We start from the raw sequence: 20,059 nt of genomic DNA, 5'->3' as shown, positions 1-20,059 counted from the left end.
GCTGAGGCAACGGGTCACGCGCTGCAGCTCAGATGATGCTCCAGTTGAAATTATTACTTTTTTTTAAAAATGTTTTTGCAGATTAGGGTTTGTGAGCAGCAGCCACAAGAGCAAACTGTCAGTATCAATGTGAAATAAAAACAGATATTATATCAGATAATGCAGGAACATAAGTCTCATGATTTACTGGTGATGGTAAAAGTCAGCTGATGGAGCATCACAGAGGTTTGTTCAGCAGCTGATGCAATGCAATGAAAAGCATGATTCACTTCTGCTTTAGAGTCTTGAAAAACTTCATCAAGTTTTCCTACCTATATTTAATAATAGCAATAATAATAGTGTATTTGTATAGCACCTTTCATACGTGAACGAAGCACAAAGTGCTTTACAACAAAGAAATTACAGGCAAAGTGCTTCACATTATCACTAAATTAACATAAAACATTAAAAGCATTACATTTATAGAACAGAAGTACAAATTTAGAGAAGTGCAGTAGAGATCATGTGAAATTGTTAAACGTATACACATGAAAGTGTAAATGTAGCATAAAAGCAGTATTAAAAAGTTATATTTCAGATTTTTCTTTTTACCTTTTTTTTATAAAAAAGTACACAAAAAAATACACAAATGAAAGAAAAAAAATGTGAATGTGGAAGGAATGTTGTAGGGGTTTGGGGGGGGATGTGTACTTCGTAAATTAGTGTTTATTAATGTGGATACAATATTTTTATAGACTTTTTAGTGTTTCATTTCTTTATCAATGTTTTTTTGTGTGTAACCTTTTCGCTTTATTTAATAAAAATAAAGAACAAAATAAAAGACTGCCAGCTTACAGAAAAAGTGCACATATATGAGAAAAAGGGGGCATGATGCCACAACAAAACCCAGAAAATTAGGTCTACTGAATTTCTTCATATTAAAGATAAGAAACTGTCTCAATTTTTAAAACAAGGAGGCTAAACTGATTGAGCAGAGAAATTTATATTGACCTGTTCCTGAACTACATTTCTGCTAAATGGACCTTAGACGAAGTTTGTTTTCTCAACGTCTGTTTCTGAGGTCAAGAATATATATTTGATTTCAGAAAAAAGGAACATCTGCAATTGAATCACAACTGGGCGAACTAAACCTGCAGATGAACATCATGAAATATGATCTAAAGCTGCAGAAAAACTCATAAATGGAGTTTGTTGCAAATTTGTTTTTCTAACTTCTACTCACATATTTTTTCACTGGTGGTTTGATGCTACAGTAATAATTAAGTTAAATAAGTATGTTTTTGTCATTTTGAGATGTAATTGATTCTTCTTTACTTGATATATTTGTACTTTGAATGAATGACATGAATATACTAAGTGCTGAGAGAATGAAAATGTATCTTTTCTATTTACTATTTATTATGCTTTTTTTATATGAGTCCAGTACCTGAGTGCATTGAATTTCGTTGTATTTCTGTGCAATGACAAATAAAAATCTAATCTAATCTAATTTATTTGCTAAATATTACCATATTGGTTCTGCCCATTGTAATTGTAGCCTACTCAAAAAATATGTCTTATGCAAATCAAGTCAATTTTACAATGCAACTTTGTGATTTTAAGTGAAATTTACTTCTTCTCTCTTGCAAAATGTGTCAGCAAACATTGTCAAGTTTCACTTTCTCCACAAATTAACATTTCCACATTAACATCAAAGAAACAGAACAGATAAAAAGCCACAAAAACATTTTTTTTTCTCACTTGTCGCCTGGCTGACACCTCTCCTTCTTTACTGTTTCAAAAACAACGTTGTGTTAATCCAGCTTGTTCCATTCATCTCCTGCAGGATGTTTTATATCTTGTCGACAACATTAATATTTAATATCCAGCCGTTTCACTAAACCGTGGAGACTCTGGGCACTGTTAATTATTACGTCCAGGGTCTTCACGATAGTTTGAGTCCACATAAATACAAACCACCGCAAAGTTCACAGTAACATAATTTAATTTATTTAGTTGCTTCTGTACATAAAGAGCAGATGATTCACATTAAGATACGATTAGGGTGAAGACAGGAATGTGTCTGCTTAGATCTTTCCAGGGAAACTTCCCGCCTCCACCTGCTCGTCCCATTTCTGAACCTGCAGGAGAAAACAAAGAGAAGAAATAACGCTCAGGCATTATGCTTAAAGGTAAAATAATGGAATTAATATTTCCCATAATTCAACAAACATTTCTAGATTTTCTAACATGCAGCTGATACATGTTAGATTTAGAGAATAATTAATAAGGGATATATTACAATTAGAGATATTTGTGTAGTTTTTGTTCATCACAGCGTTGTTAAAGGGAAAATTCGCCAATTTTCCACCTCGTCTCGACCCATCAGAGAGACGGATAAAGTCTGAAAAACACCTACAGCTGGTTCTTCTGGAGCAGGGGTGTCAAACTCTGGCCCGCGGGCCAAATTTGGCCCGCAGTGTAATTTTATTTGGCCCTTGAGGCAATACCAAATTATTATATTATTATTGTACAATAAAAGCTGACCCACCGGTATTATACGGCGCATTTACCGCTAATACTACACATCCCACAATGCCCTGCTGTTGTTTTGGCGCGTCAATCAGGACAGGACCCAGAAACGCTCCTCTGTGACAGTCGTCATAGCAACCTCAAGCTAGAGCTGTCTCCGAGCTACGCCTTCCCAAAAATGGCGAAAAGAAAGGCAGAATTTATTAACCAGTTGAAAAAGTTTATATTGATATTTAAATCAGAAGGATGCAAATAGAAAAGAGGCATACAATTTTTATTTAATTTTTATTTAATAAATTAATGACATTGATGTGTTTTTTATTTGAAATTTGATTTTGCATGTCTGCACTATTTAGTTATATATTGTATGTTTATAAGCGTTGCTGGTTCCATATTTAATGTTAAAACAAAACATGTTTGGTATATATTAAAAGGTTTATTTGTTCGATGTTGGCCCGTGATTTTATTCAATTTCTAAATTTTGGCCCATTGTGTATTTGAGTTTGACACCCCTGTTCTGGAGCCTGACCTGCTCATTTGATGAGGCAGTGATATAATCCTGTAGAGCTTCTTCAGCGTTGGTAGCTGTGGACCACCGTGTCACTCAAAATTTTCCTTGTTTTTCTCTTCGTTTGTATTGCAAACTAGCAACGTTACCAACGGTGAAAAATGGCGTCCAAAAACAGGAATGTAGTGGATGCTAGTGAGGAGGATTTTGTATGGTTGTCCTCTTTTTCTGACATTAACTGAAAAGCAACATGGCTCCTTCCACATAAATTTGCTATCTCCAATAAAATTAAAGAAGTTCAATATAAAATTATACATAATATTTACCCCACTAACAAATGTCTGTCAAAATCTATCAGTATTGATATTAACTGTGCATTTTATAATGCTGAAGTGGAAACAATCAGGCACCTTTTTGTTGAATGTCATTTTCCCAGATTTTTTGGAAAAAATTTGAAGTTTACATCACCTCATATTCCAACCTACAAATTAAATTGAAAGCCATAGATATACTTTTATATTATAGCAATGAAGATAGGAAAATTCAACACTTGATTATTCTAATGGCGAAATTTCACATACACAAAGCCAAATTTTCCAAAGGTCGACCTTTCTTTCCTGCTTTTGAAATTGAATTCAACAACTACTGTGAATGCATTAAAACAATTGATAATAACAAATGTATACATACTGTTAACATAATTTAAGAAATATTTGGAGAAATGTAATATAACATGCCTTTTTCTTTTTTTTTTACTCCGTCCCTTTTAATTTAATTATTTTTATTATTCTGTTTAATCTACACCTGTACTGATTTATGAACATCATTCACTTTGTCTCATATTTATGTATTTTCTCATTTTGTGATGCCATACTTTGTTTGTTCTATCTGACACAAATGTTCTGACTGTAATTAAAACTTCTCAATAAAGTAAAAAAAAAAAAAAAAAAAGAAAACTGAGGAGGATTTTGACAGAATATTCTGCCAATCGAAGTGAAATTTTGAAATGTTGCCTTGAAGAAAATGCGATTTAGGGACGTTTCCATTGTACGTCGGTACATTTACCATCGGTACTGGTTAAATTTTCCCTTTAAATGATAAAAATAGTGAAATAGTGACATTACATACCCAGCTTATGGGGCAGAGGCTGTTGTAGACCCTCTTGTACCACTCACAGGGAGCTACGTCCTGGTCTTTGGCAGACAGAGCTTTGTTACATCTGTGGAAATCTGCAGGGTGGAATAAAAAAAAAAAACCCCATCAGAGCAGGAAATAAACAGAGTGACATCAGAGTGAGTTATTAGGCTGCCAGAGCGCAAACAATCAAGACTTTCTGTCACTTAAATAGTCGAAATTAACGTCTAATTTCAAAAGAAATATTGAGTCAACTGTAACCTAACTTATTATACTTCTTTTAAGAATAAAATGATCAATTTATCAATAAACTAAAATGCAATCATGCCCTGTTGGAATTCAGTTTAGTCTCTTTGTCTGTGTAGTTTCAAAATAGTTTCAAACATCACTGTCAAATGCTACTTTTATTTTGAAAAACAGCTGGAGAACAGTGCAAAAACTCATCCATAAAAGAGGCTGACATGCATAAGTAGAGTACAGTAGAAATACAGCCACTACAACATATTTAAAACAGAGCGGTGAAAAGAATCTCGATAATATAGAGACAAAAATAGAAGTGTAACACCTCTGCAGTTGGCTGTTACACCAACATGAAACATCATACTGACCTTTGACAGAGTAATATTTATTTAGTCGCCTCCTTTGTGCTTTTATTTTTTATTAAGGCAGATTCACGGCAGCTGCAGCAGGTTCAGCTTCAGCACAGCTTTGATTTTTAGTCTTATATTTCAACACATTTCACATTTTTTTGGCAGGCGTTAGCAGATCTGTGCCTGCTGTTAGTTTCTCCCTGACTCACAGTTTAATAAGATTATTATCTGTAGAGGAAGATACACATAAAACCACAAAACTAAAAAAGTATTTTTTAAAAAGGGTTTATTTAACAAATTTTGGTGGTGTAAAAAGCAAACGAGCACACTGAGGGCCTTGAGACTCTCACACACTTAACTATGTTTTTAGGGCTTAACCTGCATTAGCTGGATTCATCATGAGAGGGACTGAAGGAAGGGCCCAGTATTGGTGTAACATGCAGATAAAGAAACCTGAAGTAATACCACCTGGAGGATCATATCAACCTTAAATGGCCTTGTTAGGACTTTATTGACCTAGCTCTAGGAGTATCCATCTAAATCAGAGGTGTCAAACTCTGGCCCGTGGGCCAAATTTGGCCCGCAGTATAATTATATTTGTCCCGCGAGGAAATACCAAATGACAACCAGAGCTGGCCTGCCGGTATTATACAGTGCAAATAATACTACAAATCCCAGAATGCTCTGCTGGTGTTTTGGCTTGAACACAGTAGATCAGTGTGTAGCAAACTGAGCAACAATTAAAGTTGTCTTTATGCACTTTTCCTTGCTAGTCCAAGGCTTGAATGGTTGCACATTCATTGAAGGATATTATTATTAGTGGTGTATTATTGTTATTTTATTCTTACATTTATTTTTAGCCTGTGGAAAAAGATTACTGTTAAATTAAAATTGAAAGAAGACCGCATATAAAATAAAGGGACATACGATTTTTATTTAAATTGTATTTAAGAAATGAATGCCATTGATGTGTTTGTTTGTTTTATTTGATATTCGATTTTGCATGTTTGCAATATTAAGTTATATCAAGCTTTGCTTGTTCCATTTCGTTTGAACTTGTTTAGGTCAATTTTTTCAATAAATATCAATGTTGGCCCGTGACTTTGTCCAAGTTTTAAATTTTGGCCCACTGTGTATTTGAGTTTGACACCCCTGATCTAAATAGTAAATCAGTTGTGGTGTTTACCCAGATAGTTCTGGAAACAGTTGCGGGTCTGGTTGGTGTTGGGGAAGCGGGCATCGAATGGAGCCGTCCTGTAGTTCTTGATCTTCTCCTCGGTCTCAGACATCTTCAAGCTGTTGGATTTCTGCAGAGGACAAACAGGCTGAGAGCCACTCTAACCTGAAATCACACTGACTGGATACAGCAGAAACACAGTGGAGCTCAGTAACTGGACATGAGAGACACTGGGTCTGCAGGAGGCAACGAGAGAGAGCCTCTTTAAACATAACACACTGTCCAAGGCAGAGGATATCTTTTTAAATTATTTTTTATTTAACCAGGAAGTCCCATTAAGATTCAAAATCTCTTTTTCAAGAGAGACCTGGCCAAAATAGCACCCAAAACAAAAAAACGTGTAAAAAAAATGAACATTTACAATCAAACAAGTGCAACATAACACACTATTAAAACATAATGAGCCTTATTAAGAAAAACAAGCACATGTCTCTATCACCAGAGTGTTGATGGTAGCTTTAAATTCTGTGCAAATATCTGTGCAGCAACTGATAAACTTGATCACTGTCTCAGTTTAAACACGTCTTGGTAACTGTTTTAGATGCCGAATTGACCAGCTGACTCTACTGATGAGCAAGGGACCTTCAATTGTGCTGTGAGAGGGAATAATTCAGAACTAACACAGGAAATATGAAGAATAACTCCTTTTCTTAATGGAGTTCGGCGCATCACACAATGGATCACGGTACTGTGATTAAAATAAGAAGCTTGTTTTGCTAACATTAGCCGCCAGTCGCTATTGATGCCAATAATGATGCCATTAATACTGGTTAGAATTATTAAATATATAACACAAATCGTGCATTATAAGCCTGCTGACTGGCGTTAACTGTTAGAGATAAATATAGATAAATAATCTTGGTCAGGTGTCTCTGAGCGTTTGCTAATGATTTAATTTAGTGGAGGCTTTTTACATCTAACCTGCGTCCCAGAGGTAAACACATACATGACTAACATAAATACATTTTAAAGTTATTATCAGGAGCGTATTTATGGAGCATAAAGCGTGTTATTGTTAATAAAAAGGGTTTACCTTCCACACAGAGAATCCGCTATAATCTCACCGCTCAGTGTCCTCTGGCTCACCCGCAAAGCATGTCGGGAAACAGAGTGACGCTTCAGGTGAAGTTTGAAAAGGCAGCAGCGCCACCTGGTGGACGCTCTGAGGAGGTGCAACTGGGAAAACTACAGCTAAAAACAATACATATTATGTTTTTTTATATAATTTTTTTAATACACTCCCATTTTTTCTAAAAAAAGAAAATAAAAAAAATGTAGTTATATGTCTTAAAATATATCTGTTTTTGGTTGCATCTTTTTAAAAGACAAAATAATCATAATTAATTGTAAGATTTCAGTTTTTGTACAGCAAAACAAATCCTGTATGATACACTAAATATTATGTTAGTATTTGGAGTTTAATTACTGCAAATAGAATAAAATAAAAATGAAATACATGATTTTATAATATAATATATATAAAGAAAAAGAAAAACAGACAGGAAAGTGAACAAGCAAATAAATAAACAAATTAGAATATATTTTAATAAGATATGATTTTATTGTGTTTATTTTATTGTTTTTATTATTAATAATAGAATAGCACATACATTCAAATAAAATAACTCCTCCTCCTCCTCCCATATTATTCTCTGGAGTTTAATTCCTGCTAGAAAACAAACAAAAAAATAAAAAAAAATATGAAAACAAAATTAACAAAAGAAAATCAGACAGGGAGTAAAACAAGCAAATAAATCAATCAATAAGAATACAGTTTAATGAGTAGTTGTCTCCTCTCACTGCAGAGAAGCTTTCCTCCTCTCACAGATCCTCCTCAGCAGGTTGGAGCATCTGTAGGTGAACCAGCTCCTCCTGTAGTCGTCTCCTGGTGTGAGTCGACCACAAAGCTCCCCGCTGTCACTTTTATCGGGCTCACGCTCCCAAAACCTGCAGGAAAAAAATCCACAAAGTACTTTTGTTAACATATTATCATGAAAACCATTCCTCCTAGGGTTGTGCCATATCGTATCGTTCACAATAATATCGGTATATTTTTTTTATGGTTAAAAAAAAATGCATATCATGATATTGGAAACATTCCTACTTCTTGATGTAGTGGTTAAAGTTGTTTTAATCACAAAAAGCTACTTACTCTCTGTCGCTAAACACATGCAGCTTTCAAAATAAGAGCACAGTGTGTTAACAGAATCCACCATAGAACTTACAAGAAGACTGTCAAAATAAGATGCCTTAAATAAAACATACAAGAACCTTGATTCTCCTTTACAAAATGTCATTAAAATATGCCCCCGGAACCCCTAAATGGTTGTTTTTATTATTTTCTCATACTCTGGAGTCAAGAGTAATTTTTTTTTATTTGGCAACTGTTGAGATTTGCACTTCACAATACATTTTACATTTTTATTTATTTATACAGACTAAAAAAAAAAATCATATTTTCTATATATTTTTAAGTATTTGGTAATATCGTCAAGAATATCGTTATCGCAAAAATAGGCTGAAATATCGTGATATTCTTTTAGGACCATATCGCCCAGCCCTAACTCCTCCATATGAATATGCATCATGAAATCAATTTGTTTTGTGTGTCTTTGTAGCATTTATGCCTCTTTGTGGTCATTTTGTGTCACTTTGTAATTATTTTGGTCTTTTTGTAGTTATTTTTTTATTGGGTTGTTTTGTCCCTTTTGCTGCTGTTTTGTATTTCTCTGTAGTTGTTTGTGTCTTTTTGTCGTCATTCTTTGTCTCTTTGTGGTTGTTTTGACCCTTTTTACTCCAAATCTCTTTGCAGTGTTCTAGTTATTATTTGTGCTGTTGTTTTGCCCCTAATTATTATTGTATTGATTATCTTTGTAGTGTTTTTTTTGTCTCTTTGTGGCCATTTAGTTTCTTTGAGATTATTTTGTCACTTGTTAACTGTTTTTGTCCTTTTTGTAGTTGTTTTAGTGTCTTTTTGTGGTCATTCTTTGTCTCTTTGCAGCTGTTTTGCATCACTTTACACTGGTTTTATGCCACTGTCTGACTTGTTGTCATTTTTTGTCTGGTTGTTTTGTCCCTATTTTATAGTCATTTTAAGTCTCTTTGTATGCTTTGTCTCTTTGTGGTCATTTTTTATGTCTTTGTGCTTGTTTTGCTCCTTTTCATGGTTGTTGGGAGTCACTTTGAAGTAGTCTTGGTCTTTTTTTTTTGTCTTTTTTATATTCTTTGTGGTAATTTTGAGTCTTTTTCTGGTCAGTGCCTCTTTAACCCTCTGGGCTCTATGATGGTGGCGTCCCGATCAGATCATGTGACGTTTAACACATGTAGCGCTGCCATCAACTTCACTCCAAAGTACAGAATTTAAACTTTCTCCCAGTTTTTGTTTGACATTCCTAGCTCATGTAAAACCAAAGATATGATCGTTTTAATTGATAGTAATATCTGAGCGTTGGTGTAGCTCTCTTTTTTGTATATAGTTTTATTATATTTAAACTTTACCTTTTTATATGTTCATATTTGTATTCCATGTTTACATTTTCAAGTTCCAAAACAGTTCATTGAGCAAATTTGTGGTTTTTATTGTAGTAAATAGTCTCATTTTTCAACTGGGATTTCATGATTTTTGGGCTCAATATGTTGATCAAGTAGGTTAAAGTGAAAAAATAATTGTCAGATCATATAGGTGAAGAAAAAATGGATACCAAATATGGGTATAGCAACATTTTTTATGTGGTACATTAACCCTTTGATGCACAACATATGGACAACACTTCTAAAGTATAACATGGGTCAAAAATGACTCATTTATCCAAATTTGTATTAAAATTAAATTACTTAATACTATAATAATAGTAATGTGTTTCAAGTAGTTACTTTCCACACTCATATATTTAATATATATATATAATATATTTAACATGTTTATGTATCATTTTGTCACACATACAGTGTATCTAGAAGGTATTAACAGAGCTTCACTTTTCCCACATTTTTTTATGTTTCAGCCTGATTCCAAAATTGATTAAATTCATTTTTCCATAAAATTATACACACAATACCCCCATAATGAAATTTTTGACCCATGTTGTGCATTAGAAGCGTAGTGATACAAAAAGGGTTTTTATTCAAAAAGAAAGAAATGAAAAACAAAAAATGAGGATGTATGATGATGAAAAACAAATTGATTGAGGAAAACCTGGAATACTGAATGATGAAATTAATTTATTGAGAAGATATAGAAATTAAAAACTCAGTCGGGTCGTAATAAAATTATGGAAATAATTTCCACCTAAATAAAATGCTTTAATTTAACGAGAAACAGTTTTGTTGAGTGAACAAAATGTAAATATGTTGGGTCAACATTATGTATTTGCATTACTGTTAATTAATTACCAGGGGTCAGTCCAACTAGAATCATAAGGGTAATTGTAACATACTAACATAATTTTCTTGGGCCATTTAAACGTGTATGACATCATTAAGAGTTACTTAATTGAATGGGGTAGTTACAACTACTTTTTAAAATGGTCCAGTACATTAATTAATTGTGATGAGCCAACAAAACAAAGTTAGGTTGAAGTGGTTTAGCCTAAAAGATTACCTTTATTCATTTATTCAACCTATATAACCCCAGCTGGTGTCAAGTTTAGAAAAGAAAAACACAAAGCAAATTGGGTTGTTTTAACATAAATTATTCTAGTAAATTTAAAATTGTTGCATTTTATGCTTAAATTACATGTTTTAAAATTGTTCAACCACAAAACATAATTGTATATACTAGAAGCTACATGTTAGACTAAGGAGAAGGTAACAGACACCCAGTTTGCTTTTTTCAGTGTATTCAAAAACAGCCAAAATAGGCTCAGAGCCCAGAGGGTTAAGTTTACAGGTAAAGACCAAGGGGATCCCTGACACTCTTGGACATATATTTCTAAATGTTTCCTCAGGCTACCATAAACATTTTAATATCATCACATGGAATCGCTCCTCTCAGGTTTCCAGACTGGTGTGAACCGTCAACATGTGAGCAGACTGTCAGGCTGCAGGACACAGATCAGTGTCTGCTGACTCGTCACCTCAGGAGCCCCGTCTGTCCCGACACCACCCTCCTGCTCCTCCTGCTCCTCCTGCTCCTCCTGCTCCTCCTGCTCCTCCTGCTCCTCCTGCTCCTGTCATCACTCACCCCGGTCCCTTCTCCACCGGGGAGCCGTCGCTCCACTGCCAGCCCCCGTCAGCTCCTCCAGCGCTCCTCAGGCCCAGCCAGTACGAGTCTCCCTGACTCAGACTCTGGGCCTTTCTCCACACAAACACCTGAGAAACACGTCAGGAAATATCATCAGATTCTCTTCTCTCACGTCTTAATTCAAGCACATAAACTGTGATACATTGACAATAAAACTGTGAAAGACAAAACCTGAAATGACCTCGAGCTGAGACTGCTCCTGCAGATGTCTCCATATTTCACAGAGGTCTTAAATCTATTCTTAACTTCTCTCTGATGCTGTGTGTGTGTGTGTGTGTGTGTGTGTGTGTGTGTGTGTGTTTGTGCACATTAAAATGTGTGTCCTTACAGCTGATATTTCAGGGGAAGCATCTTGAATGTTTACAAGTGGACAGATGCAGAATATATCATCAATGAAGTTCCACGTAAGACACAAAAATACTCAGAAAAGAAGTAAAACACGGATTAAAACACACTTAGAATAAACTTAACCCATTAGAACCCAGACCCAGTAATCCTTAAAGGTAAATTATGGGGGATAGACCACAGACCAAGTGGACCACATAGAACACATTTATGATGTTTTAAAAAAAAAATACTACCCCTAAATGTCAAAGATCTGTGATGTGACATATGTGTCACATTGGGTGTTTATGGTATTTATGTTTATAATATCTCTTATTTAAAAAAAAAAAAAAAAAAAACATTTTATGCTTACAGAAACACAAATTTGCCTTTTTCTTTGCATCTCCACAACATTTATCAAAATTGTGAACAACAAATTACTTTTCAGATTTGTTTTTAAGTAACAAAATAATAATAAATGAATAATAAATAAAAACAAATAACCATTTGCCTTTTTGTTTGCATCTCCAGAACATATATCATAATTGTGACTTTAATTTGTTCAGGAAATATGGTCAGAACAAGTTAAATGCAATACAGGACATCTTATTAAAGGGTTAGAAATGTTAAATGGGTTTAAACTTAGCCTAGTAACAAAAAATAAGCTTTTTAAAATTTTAGTCTTTACTTTTTCACATTTCTGTTTGCAGCCACAGCCACATTTTGGAGAAGTCACTTCTTGTCACAGTCACATGACCACCACACCAGGGTGTTGAGTATGCATCACTTAGGGATTTAATGAGTTAATGTGAAGCATAAAGCTGAATATGGGAGATTATAGAAGATTTAAAGTGTTTGTTACACGGATGTCACCATAGGTTCTTATGGGTTAATGGGTGAAATATGCAATGAAAATGAATGAGGGTGGGTTTAATGATTAAATATAAATAGTAAATGACAGGACAGAGCTTTACCTGCTCCTCCTCTGTCCTCACTGTGGCCACAGTGCCACCCTGTGCCATGCAGCGGTACTGGCTGCTGATCCAGTCGGCTCTCTCCTGACTGAACAGGTAACATTTCTCTCCCTGAGGCGTCCAGCCGGCCGGACACGGGCTGCACACTCTCTCTGGGGGGGAAAAGAAAGAAGATGCACGTTTAGTTTAGTTTATTTGCACATGCATGTTCATGTAAAAGGGTTAAACATTGTGCAGGAGAGGTTAGAAAACAAATATTCAAATTAGAAATCAATAGACATTCTTTAAAAAGCCAACAGGGACATGCATAATATATCAAAAGTTTCAACACAAAATGTACAAGTTGCACAGAAGTGTTTCCAGCTAGAGAAAAAATTAAATCAAGAATGAAATGACTCGAGTGTGTTTTAATCTGCTTCAAGCAGCAAATGACCTTTTCACTACAGAAATGTCAAGACTGGGTCCATTTCCAGCTGTGAAAACATCCTTGTACGCCTGTTTCGTGCCCTTTTATGCATCAATAGCGAAAATTATAAAGTATGAAAAACTGTCCTTATACATATAAAAACTCTCTAAAAGCAAGCCCAAATGAGTTATGTTTTCAAAAAGTTAGTTGATTTGTGTTTGACTGAAATAAACTGCTGTGTCAATCTTGCAAAATGTTGTTTTACGTACGTACACAAGTGCAGATTACATCATTATTTCACATGAAACTGTATTTTTATTGCTCAGTGCAATGAGTTCTCTCTGTCCACTGCAGCGGGCCGCTACAGTGAGAGAGAATTCCTGTTATCTGAATCCAAAGTGAAACAGCTGAGCGGTCACGCTCCAGCTGTTTGTGGTTTGTGTAATTTTTGTAAATCACTATGCAAATCAGAGCAGCAGGATCAAACAGTCTCCTGCAAATAATTCCTTTAATCTGCACATGAAAAGTCAACATGGATGGAAAATACTAAGTTGATTTTTTTAGTTCAGTGGTCATCCTGATACTATTTTCTCTGACGCAGTGAAAAGATGAGATGTGTAGTATAAGACATGAAAGTTGCACTGACGTAGGGGAGGTGGATGGGTCAAATAAATGTCTGACTTTCACCCTAGAGAACAGGGTTTGTATTACAAAAATAAATGATTTAAACATCATGGAACATCTGTGCATCACGTTTTTACATAACTATGTCACTTCGGCTAGTCAAGTCCTCGTAACTACTTCACTTCCGGCATTTACGTTCATTTATTTCCTGTATAAACTGTCTTTTATAACGCCTTGCCAGGAAGTATTTTACCCTTCAGTGGTTTGTAGCCTAAATTCAATGAAACTGCAGCATTTTAATCACAACCATGAACCATAAGCGTATGTATAATAACGTGTCCGCTCCGCTCTGAAACTTGAAATGCTCATATTTATGTCGTATGGGTGGTACTGACAATCCTGTGCTGTCGTTTAGGTTGGAGATCTTGTTGAAAGCTTGGCTGATGTCATACGTTCGCGTAGTTAAAAGCAACTATACTCAAGCCTTAACTCGAAAGACGGTTTTAAGTGGAAAGCAGTTTGATATAGTAGCTGAAGAGTGCATGAATCTCTGTTTTGCACCATTTTCCTGGATATATCTGCAAATGTTTAATTTCTCTGAAAGTGTTTCAATTTTTCTGCACATATTTAATTTCTCTGCAAATGTTTAATTTCTCTGCAAATGTTTGATTTCTATGCACACGTTAAATTTCATTGCAAATGTTAAATTTCTATTCACATGTTTAATTTCTATGCGCACGTTTAATTTCTCTGCACATGTTAAATTTCTCTGCACATTTTTAATTTATCTGCACATGTTTAATTTCTATGCACAATACATGTTTAATTTCTATGCACATGTTTAATTTCTATGCACATGTTTAATTTCTCTGCACATGTTAAATTTCTATGCACATGTTTAATTTATCTGCACATGTTATATTTCTATGCACATGTTTTTAATTTCTTGCACATGTTTAATTTCTCTGCAAATGTTTAATTTATCTGCACATGTTTCATTTTTCTGCACATGTTTAATTTCTATGCACATGTTTAATTTCTCTGCACATGTTAAATTTCTATGTACATGTTTAATTTATCTGCACATGTTAAGCTTCTATGCACATGTTTTTAATTTCCTGCACATGTTTAATTTCTCTGCAAACGTTTAATTTCCCTGCAAAGTCCCATTTCTCTGCAAATGTTTAGGGGTATATTCAATGTGAGCGATTGAAAGTTAAAGTATTGAAATAAATATATGATATATAATGCGTGTATTTCATGTCAGAATCAGGGGGAGCAGAACATTTTTCTGCAGGTCGGCGTTGGCCTGCAGGCTGCACTGTGAGAAACTAGATCTCGACCTAAAGAACAGGACAAAATGCATTGACTCTCTTGACTAAATGTGGGGTTCTGTTACCCCCGGTGGTGTTGTTGCTGACGGGGCAGTACTGGCCCAGAGCCGGGTACTGGGAGAACAGGAGGTGGTACGAGCGGTTCAGCTTCTCCAGCGCCTGCGTCACATCTCTCAGTTTGGTTTCCTGCAGCGTCGTCTGCGACTGGAACACGAAGGTGATCTGAACCACTGTGATATCACACCAGAGAGACAGAAAATTACATACACACGGTGTTCCATCACCTGTTTCCATGGATACGGGATAATAAAGGACGAGTCGGGGGGGAAAACAAAAGCAGACTGACAGAGGACAAAAAAATAAAAAGATGGCACCATTCAGAAGAATCATAAAGAGTTAATCCCTCGCTGTAGAAACCTTCAAATGAAGAGTCTAAAATAAGACGTCTTCATTTATGCTGACAGCTGCTGGCACCGCTGTAAAGATGTTTCTTTACAGCTCATGGCTGCCGGGAAGTTTCAGCTTTTCAAACACCATTTTTAAGAAATCCCCAAAAAATAAAAAGAAGACCCAAACAAACAATGTGATGTGACTAATAAACATCATCTGGTTAGTCAAAGCCTGGAATATCTTTTTCTTCGGTGCCAGAAAAACAAAAAACACATCAGTGAGCCGCACTGTTCCTTCATTCCCATGAACACACACACGTCATTTATTTTGACTCAATCCAAATACTATAAATACTATAAGTGCACCAAACTGGATTAATCTGCTGCTAAAAAAATATTCCCCAACAAATGCACCATTTCCTCGTGTCTGAGTGACTAAAACTAAGAACTAGTTTCATGTTACTATTTTTATATTATATTATATTATTTTACTATATTTTTACGACCATTGTATGAATTTAATGCTTTTAATGCTATTTTTCCCTGGACATCTCTGCACATGTTTAATTTCTATGCACATATTTAAATTTCTATGCACATGTTTAATTTCTATGCACATGTTTATTTTCTATGCACATATTTAAATTTCTATGCACATGTTTAATTTCTATGCACATGTTTATTTTCTATGCACATATTTAAATTTCTATGCACATATTTAACTTCTTTGTACATGTTTAATTTTTTTTGCAAAAATTAAAAAAAAAAAATCTCATTTTACGTCTGTTCATTGTGAAGCACTTTGTGCAGCGTTTCACATTTGAAAGATGCCATACAAATAAAGTTTATTATCATTATAAAATATTATTATTAAAATATTTACTAAGATATTAAATCAAATGAGAATATGCTCATTTTTTCCATCGAATAAAATACAAACAATTCTTTCTGCAACCAGTGGTGTCGCCCCCTGCTGGCCATCGGATAGAATGCAGGTTTAGGACAAAGCTTCACTTTCCAGCACTGAAGTTGCTGCTTTTCACTTAATATGATGAAGATGATATGATATATGATGATAATATATTGCATATATCATTTTTTGCCTATTTTGCGACCATTGCTCCTGGTTTGAATTCCTGCTTAAAAAGTTTGTAACAGTTTATAGACTTGCTTTTATGTGACGTCATCTCCTTTTTAAAAGAAAAGAAAAGTGTATATATATATATATATATATATATATATATATATATATATATATATATATATTTACCATTTTCTTTATTGCTTCAACCTATTTATTTGCATTTTTGTGTTTGTGTAGCTGGATATATTATTATTATTATTATTTTTATTATTTTCAATTTTTTAAACAAAAACCAACAACATATCGTTTAAATGCAAAATAGAAAATTGCAATATCTTGTGCAATATAAATTTTCTCTGATAAATATTACTTGTTTGTTTGCCTGCTGTCCTCTATGATGATGCGTCTTTATCTTCATGTATTCATTTTTAATCATTTTTTTAATCATCATTAATCATTTTTCTTGCTTTTGTTTGGCTGCACTGTTCAGCCTTTTGTTTTTACATTGCCTTGTGCCTTCTTGTCAAAGATTTATATATGCTGTTTTAAAGGTGCAATATAAATAAAGTTATTATCATTACCAAGAAGGCACAAGTTAAACTGAGCACTGAGCAGCTCACCTGTAAAGAAATGGCTCTTGTTTATGCTGTGCATCATATGAACATCAGTAATAAAAAGGTGAACCTGTTTCCTCCAACAGGTCACTATTAAAACAGAAAAGTACTGTGTTATATATTTAGGAAACATACCAACTAAGATAAATAAACAAGACCGATACCTATTACAAATATTATTGGCTAGTAGCAAAAAGGCAATAACCAGGAAATGGCTAAGCAAGGAGTGTCCGACAATTTCAGACTGGATTGGAATAGTTAAAGAAATGTATAACATGGAAAGGTTAACATTTTCCCTGAGATACAGTACTGAAAAAGGTGACCAATACTGGAAGCAATGGAGGGACTACATGTATGAGAGGTGATTGCATATTCTGTGTGGGAGAATCTTTTTATTTTATATTATTGTATTTTTCCCCTGGGTCAGGAGCGTTTCTCCCCCAGTATAAATATGTATATATATATTCCATTTCCGCTTGTTATGGGGTTCTTTTTTTTTAACATTTTTTGTACCGATGACCTTGTGGACAGCACAAACGAAGGTATTTTGTGTCACTGGACCTGAGTTCTGCCAGCCCTTTGTTTAGAATAAAACCTGCCATTGTATTTTGCCATGGATGACCCTGTCTGATGTACCTGTTCTGTGTGTATAATTATATGTTTGTGTTTTGTTTTTCACTGAAAAATCAATAAAAAGAAAGTTTAAAAAAACAACAACAACAAAAAAACAACAACAGGAAAGTACTCACAGCAGAGCGTCTGCAGCAGAGTGACGAGGACGAGCAGAAAGCAGAGCAGAGAGAAGTAATGAGTCAGCTCTCTGTACTGACTCAGGCAGACTGAGGGACGACAAACACAACTTCAACAGCTTTCACAGTGCAGAACATTTCAATAAAGGGTCAGTTCACTAAATCTGTATGAGGCTAATGAGAATATTTGAGACTGTAGGTCACGATATTATAATCAAAAAGTGATTCGGTAACACTTTACAATAACCAACTAAGTGATGTTTATAGATGGTTTATAAACCAGTTATTAACCATTTACAAAGTGCTATACATATTTAATCTATAAATGTTTTGAACCAATTTCTTAAAGGTATATGAATCATTTAAAAATCATTAACATACTTAATATGGTGTTAAAAATGTTATAATTAGTGCAACTAAAACTATTGATAAACTATTAATTATAATTGAATTGTTTGTTAATGGTATAGTAACTATAAGCTTACATTAATATACCATCTATTTGCCATTTATAAATGATTTAGTTAATTAAACATTAATAAATTATGTATTTACCATTCTAAATGACCTATTTACGGTTTATAAATGTTGATTAAACATTAATAAATCTGTTTACCATTTATAAATATTGGTTATTGTAAAGTGTTACCAGTGATTCTAACATGTGTTGACTTGATCAGTTTGTTGCATGAGATTCTGCAGGTGTTCCTAATTCACTGGCAGACATTTTATTTCCTCTCTTACCTCTGCTGGAGTCCAGACACGCTGAGAGTTTCAGTTTTATTTGCTGAAGTGTTGATGATGCGAGTGCAGCCCTGCAGCGAGGCTCGTAGATTATTGTCAGTAGCCGAGATATTGTTTCTGGAAAGGAACATTTCTGTTCAGTTCTCGAATGTCTTTTTGATGCTTTGAACTTTCATTTTAAATCAAGTAACACTTCTCAAAACTGCAGCAAATAAAGCTGAAACACTGAAATTGCAAATCTACTGAAAGCACTTGTAAAAACACTGTAAAAAATAAATCTTTGTAATTTTCACTTAAATACAAGCAGCTGTGCCAGAACTTTAGCATGAAAAATACAGTGAGAAAAATCTGCAAAACGTGTAATTTAGACAGAATGATCCAGTGCTTGTGAATTTTCTTCCTTAATTTTACCAAAATGTTTTCTACATTTTATGGCAGCAAAAATAAAGTTTTACTGTTTCATGATTTATGGTAACTCAATGTGCTACAACAGTGATATATATTTTTAGATTTGACGGTCTATTTCTGTTGCAATTTTACTGTAATTTCTACAAGCATTTTTTTTTACAGTGTAGAGTGAAAATTCTTTAATTTGCTGTATTAAGATCACAATTTTATAAAGAAAAAACATTCCTAAACTGATAAACATGTCAGGTTTGAATGCAAAAGTGTTTGCAAAACATTCAGCAAAAAAAAAAAAGAGAAATAAATTACTTTTGTCTGCAGGTGTTTCCTGTTGTTCTTCCTGCAGCAGAGTGGATCCATTGTTCACTCCCATGGTTTCATTCAGCAGCATGCACCTAGGTTTGTTTTAGTAATTGCATTAATGCATAATATCTCCGTGTTAGCTTGTGTTTTAATGGCTTTTGCTAACCAAAAGCAGCAACAGGAGGGCAGTCCAGTGCTCCTAATGCAGAATTGTACATCTCATATGAAAATACTGGCTCTGCTGCAGCCGTATGCAAAACAGAATAAGTCTGATAACCAAACGTGCAGCAAGAGATCAAATAAAAGCCACCATGCACCAGCACCAGCAGCTTTTTTCTTTTCTTCACACTGTTGCAAAATGTTGTTCACAAATGTTATAAATCAAGTCTGCACAAGGCTGATGGACTTTATTAGGGATGGGAATAATTAATGCTCGTTAAGAATTTGGTAGATCACATGGAATTTTTAATCGATCTGAAACACTGAGAATTAAGTTGGATAAAGCTACAGGTTGCAAACTGAAAGGTGCAATAACAATTATAAATCTTACTGTATCAAACCTTGCTAGCATGAATTGCTGAGTTTAATTTGATCCAAAACTCATTTAAACACATTATATATGCAAGATTAATGTGAAAACTAACCTCAGGCCTCTTCATTAAACTAGTTTTACGATCAACAGGAAGTCTCTCTTCGTCCTTTCAAAATAAAAGTGTCCGTTATCAAAACAGGCTTTTGCATAGTACTGTATATATATCTTTTATTTTTCCCATGTATGCATGTTTTTATACATACTAAAGTATTTTTATAAACTTACTGGAGTACGTATAAAAACATAGCGATTAATTGATTAATTGATCGTTGACGTTATAGATGCTCAAGTTGGC

The 20,059-nt window shown here is 34.3% G+C and overlaps 2 protein-coding genes across 2 annotated transcripts; both read right to left on the bottom strand.

The window, feature by feature from the left end:
* Positions 1-1,966: 1,966 nt before the first annotated feature.
* Positions 1,967-7,084, bottom strand: LOC131985163 (cytochrome c oxidase subunit 6B1-like). Its single transcript, XM_059350216.1, has 4 exons — positions 7,014-7,084; positions 5,930-6,050; positions 4,148-4,248; positions 1,967-2,120 (listed from the first exon to the last, which is right to left on the bottom strand). The coding sequence occupies exons 2-4, from the start codon at positions 6,030-6,032 to the stop codon at positions 2,067-2,069; spliced, it is 258 nt and encodes an 85-aa protein (XP_059206199.1). The 5' UTR covers positions 6,033-6,050; positions 7,014-7,084; the 3' UTR covers positions 1,967-2,066.
* Positions 7,085-7,776: 692 nt separating this feature from the next.
* On the bottom strand, positions 7,777-19,242 carry LOC131984346 (C-type lectin domain family 1 member A-like). Its single transcript, XM_059349213.1, has 7 exons — positions 19,179-19,242; positions 18,465-18,581; positions 17,721-17,810; positions 14,950-15,114; positions 12,521-12,672; positions 11,163-11,290; positions 7,777-7,927 (listed from the first exon to the last, which is right to left on the bottom strand). Exons 1-7 carry the CDS (start codon positions 19,240-19,242, stop codon positions 7,777-7,779), a joined length of 867 nt encoding a protein of 288 aa, XP_059205196.1.
* Between the last annotated feature and the right edge of the window lie 817 nt (positions 19,243-20,059).

This window comes from Centropristis striata, chromosome 14 (genome assembly GCF_030273125.1).
Source record: "Centropristis striata isolate RG_2023a ecotype Rhode Island chromosome 14, C.striata_1.0, whole genome shotgun sequence".
NCBI lineage: Eukaryota > Metazoa > Chordata > Actinopteri > Perciformes > Serranidae > Centropristis > Centropristis striata.
Note: the sequence above shows the minus strand (reverse complement) of the source record. Positions and strands in the feature narration are given on the sequence as shown.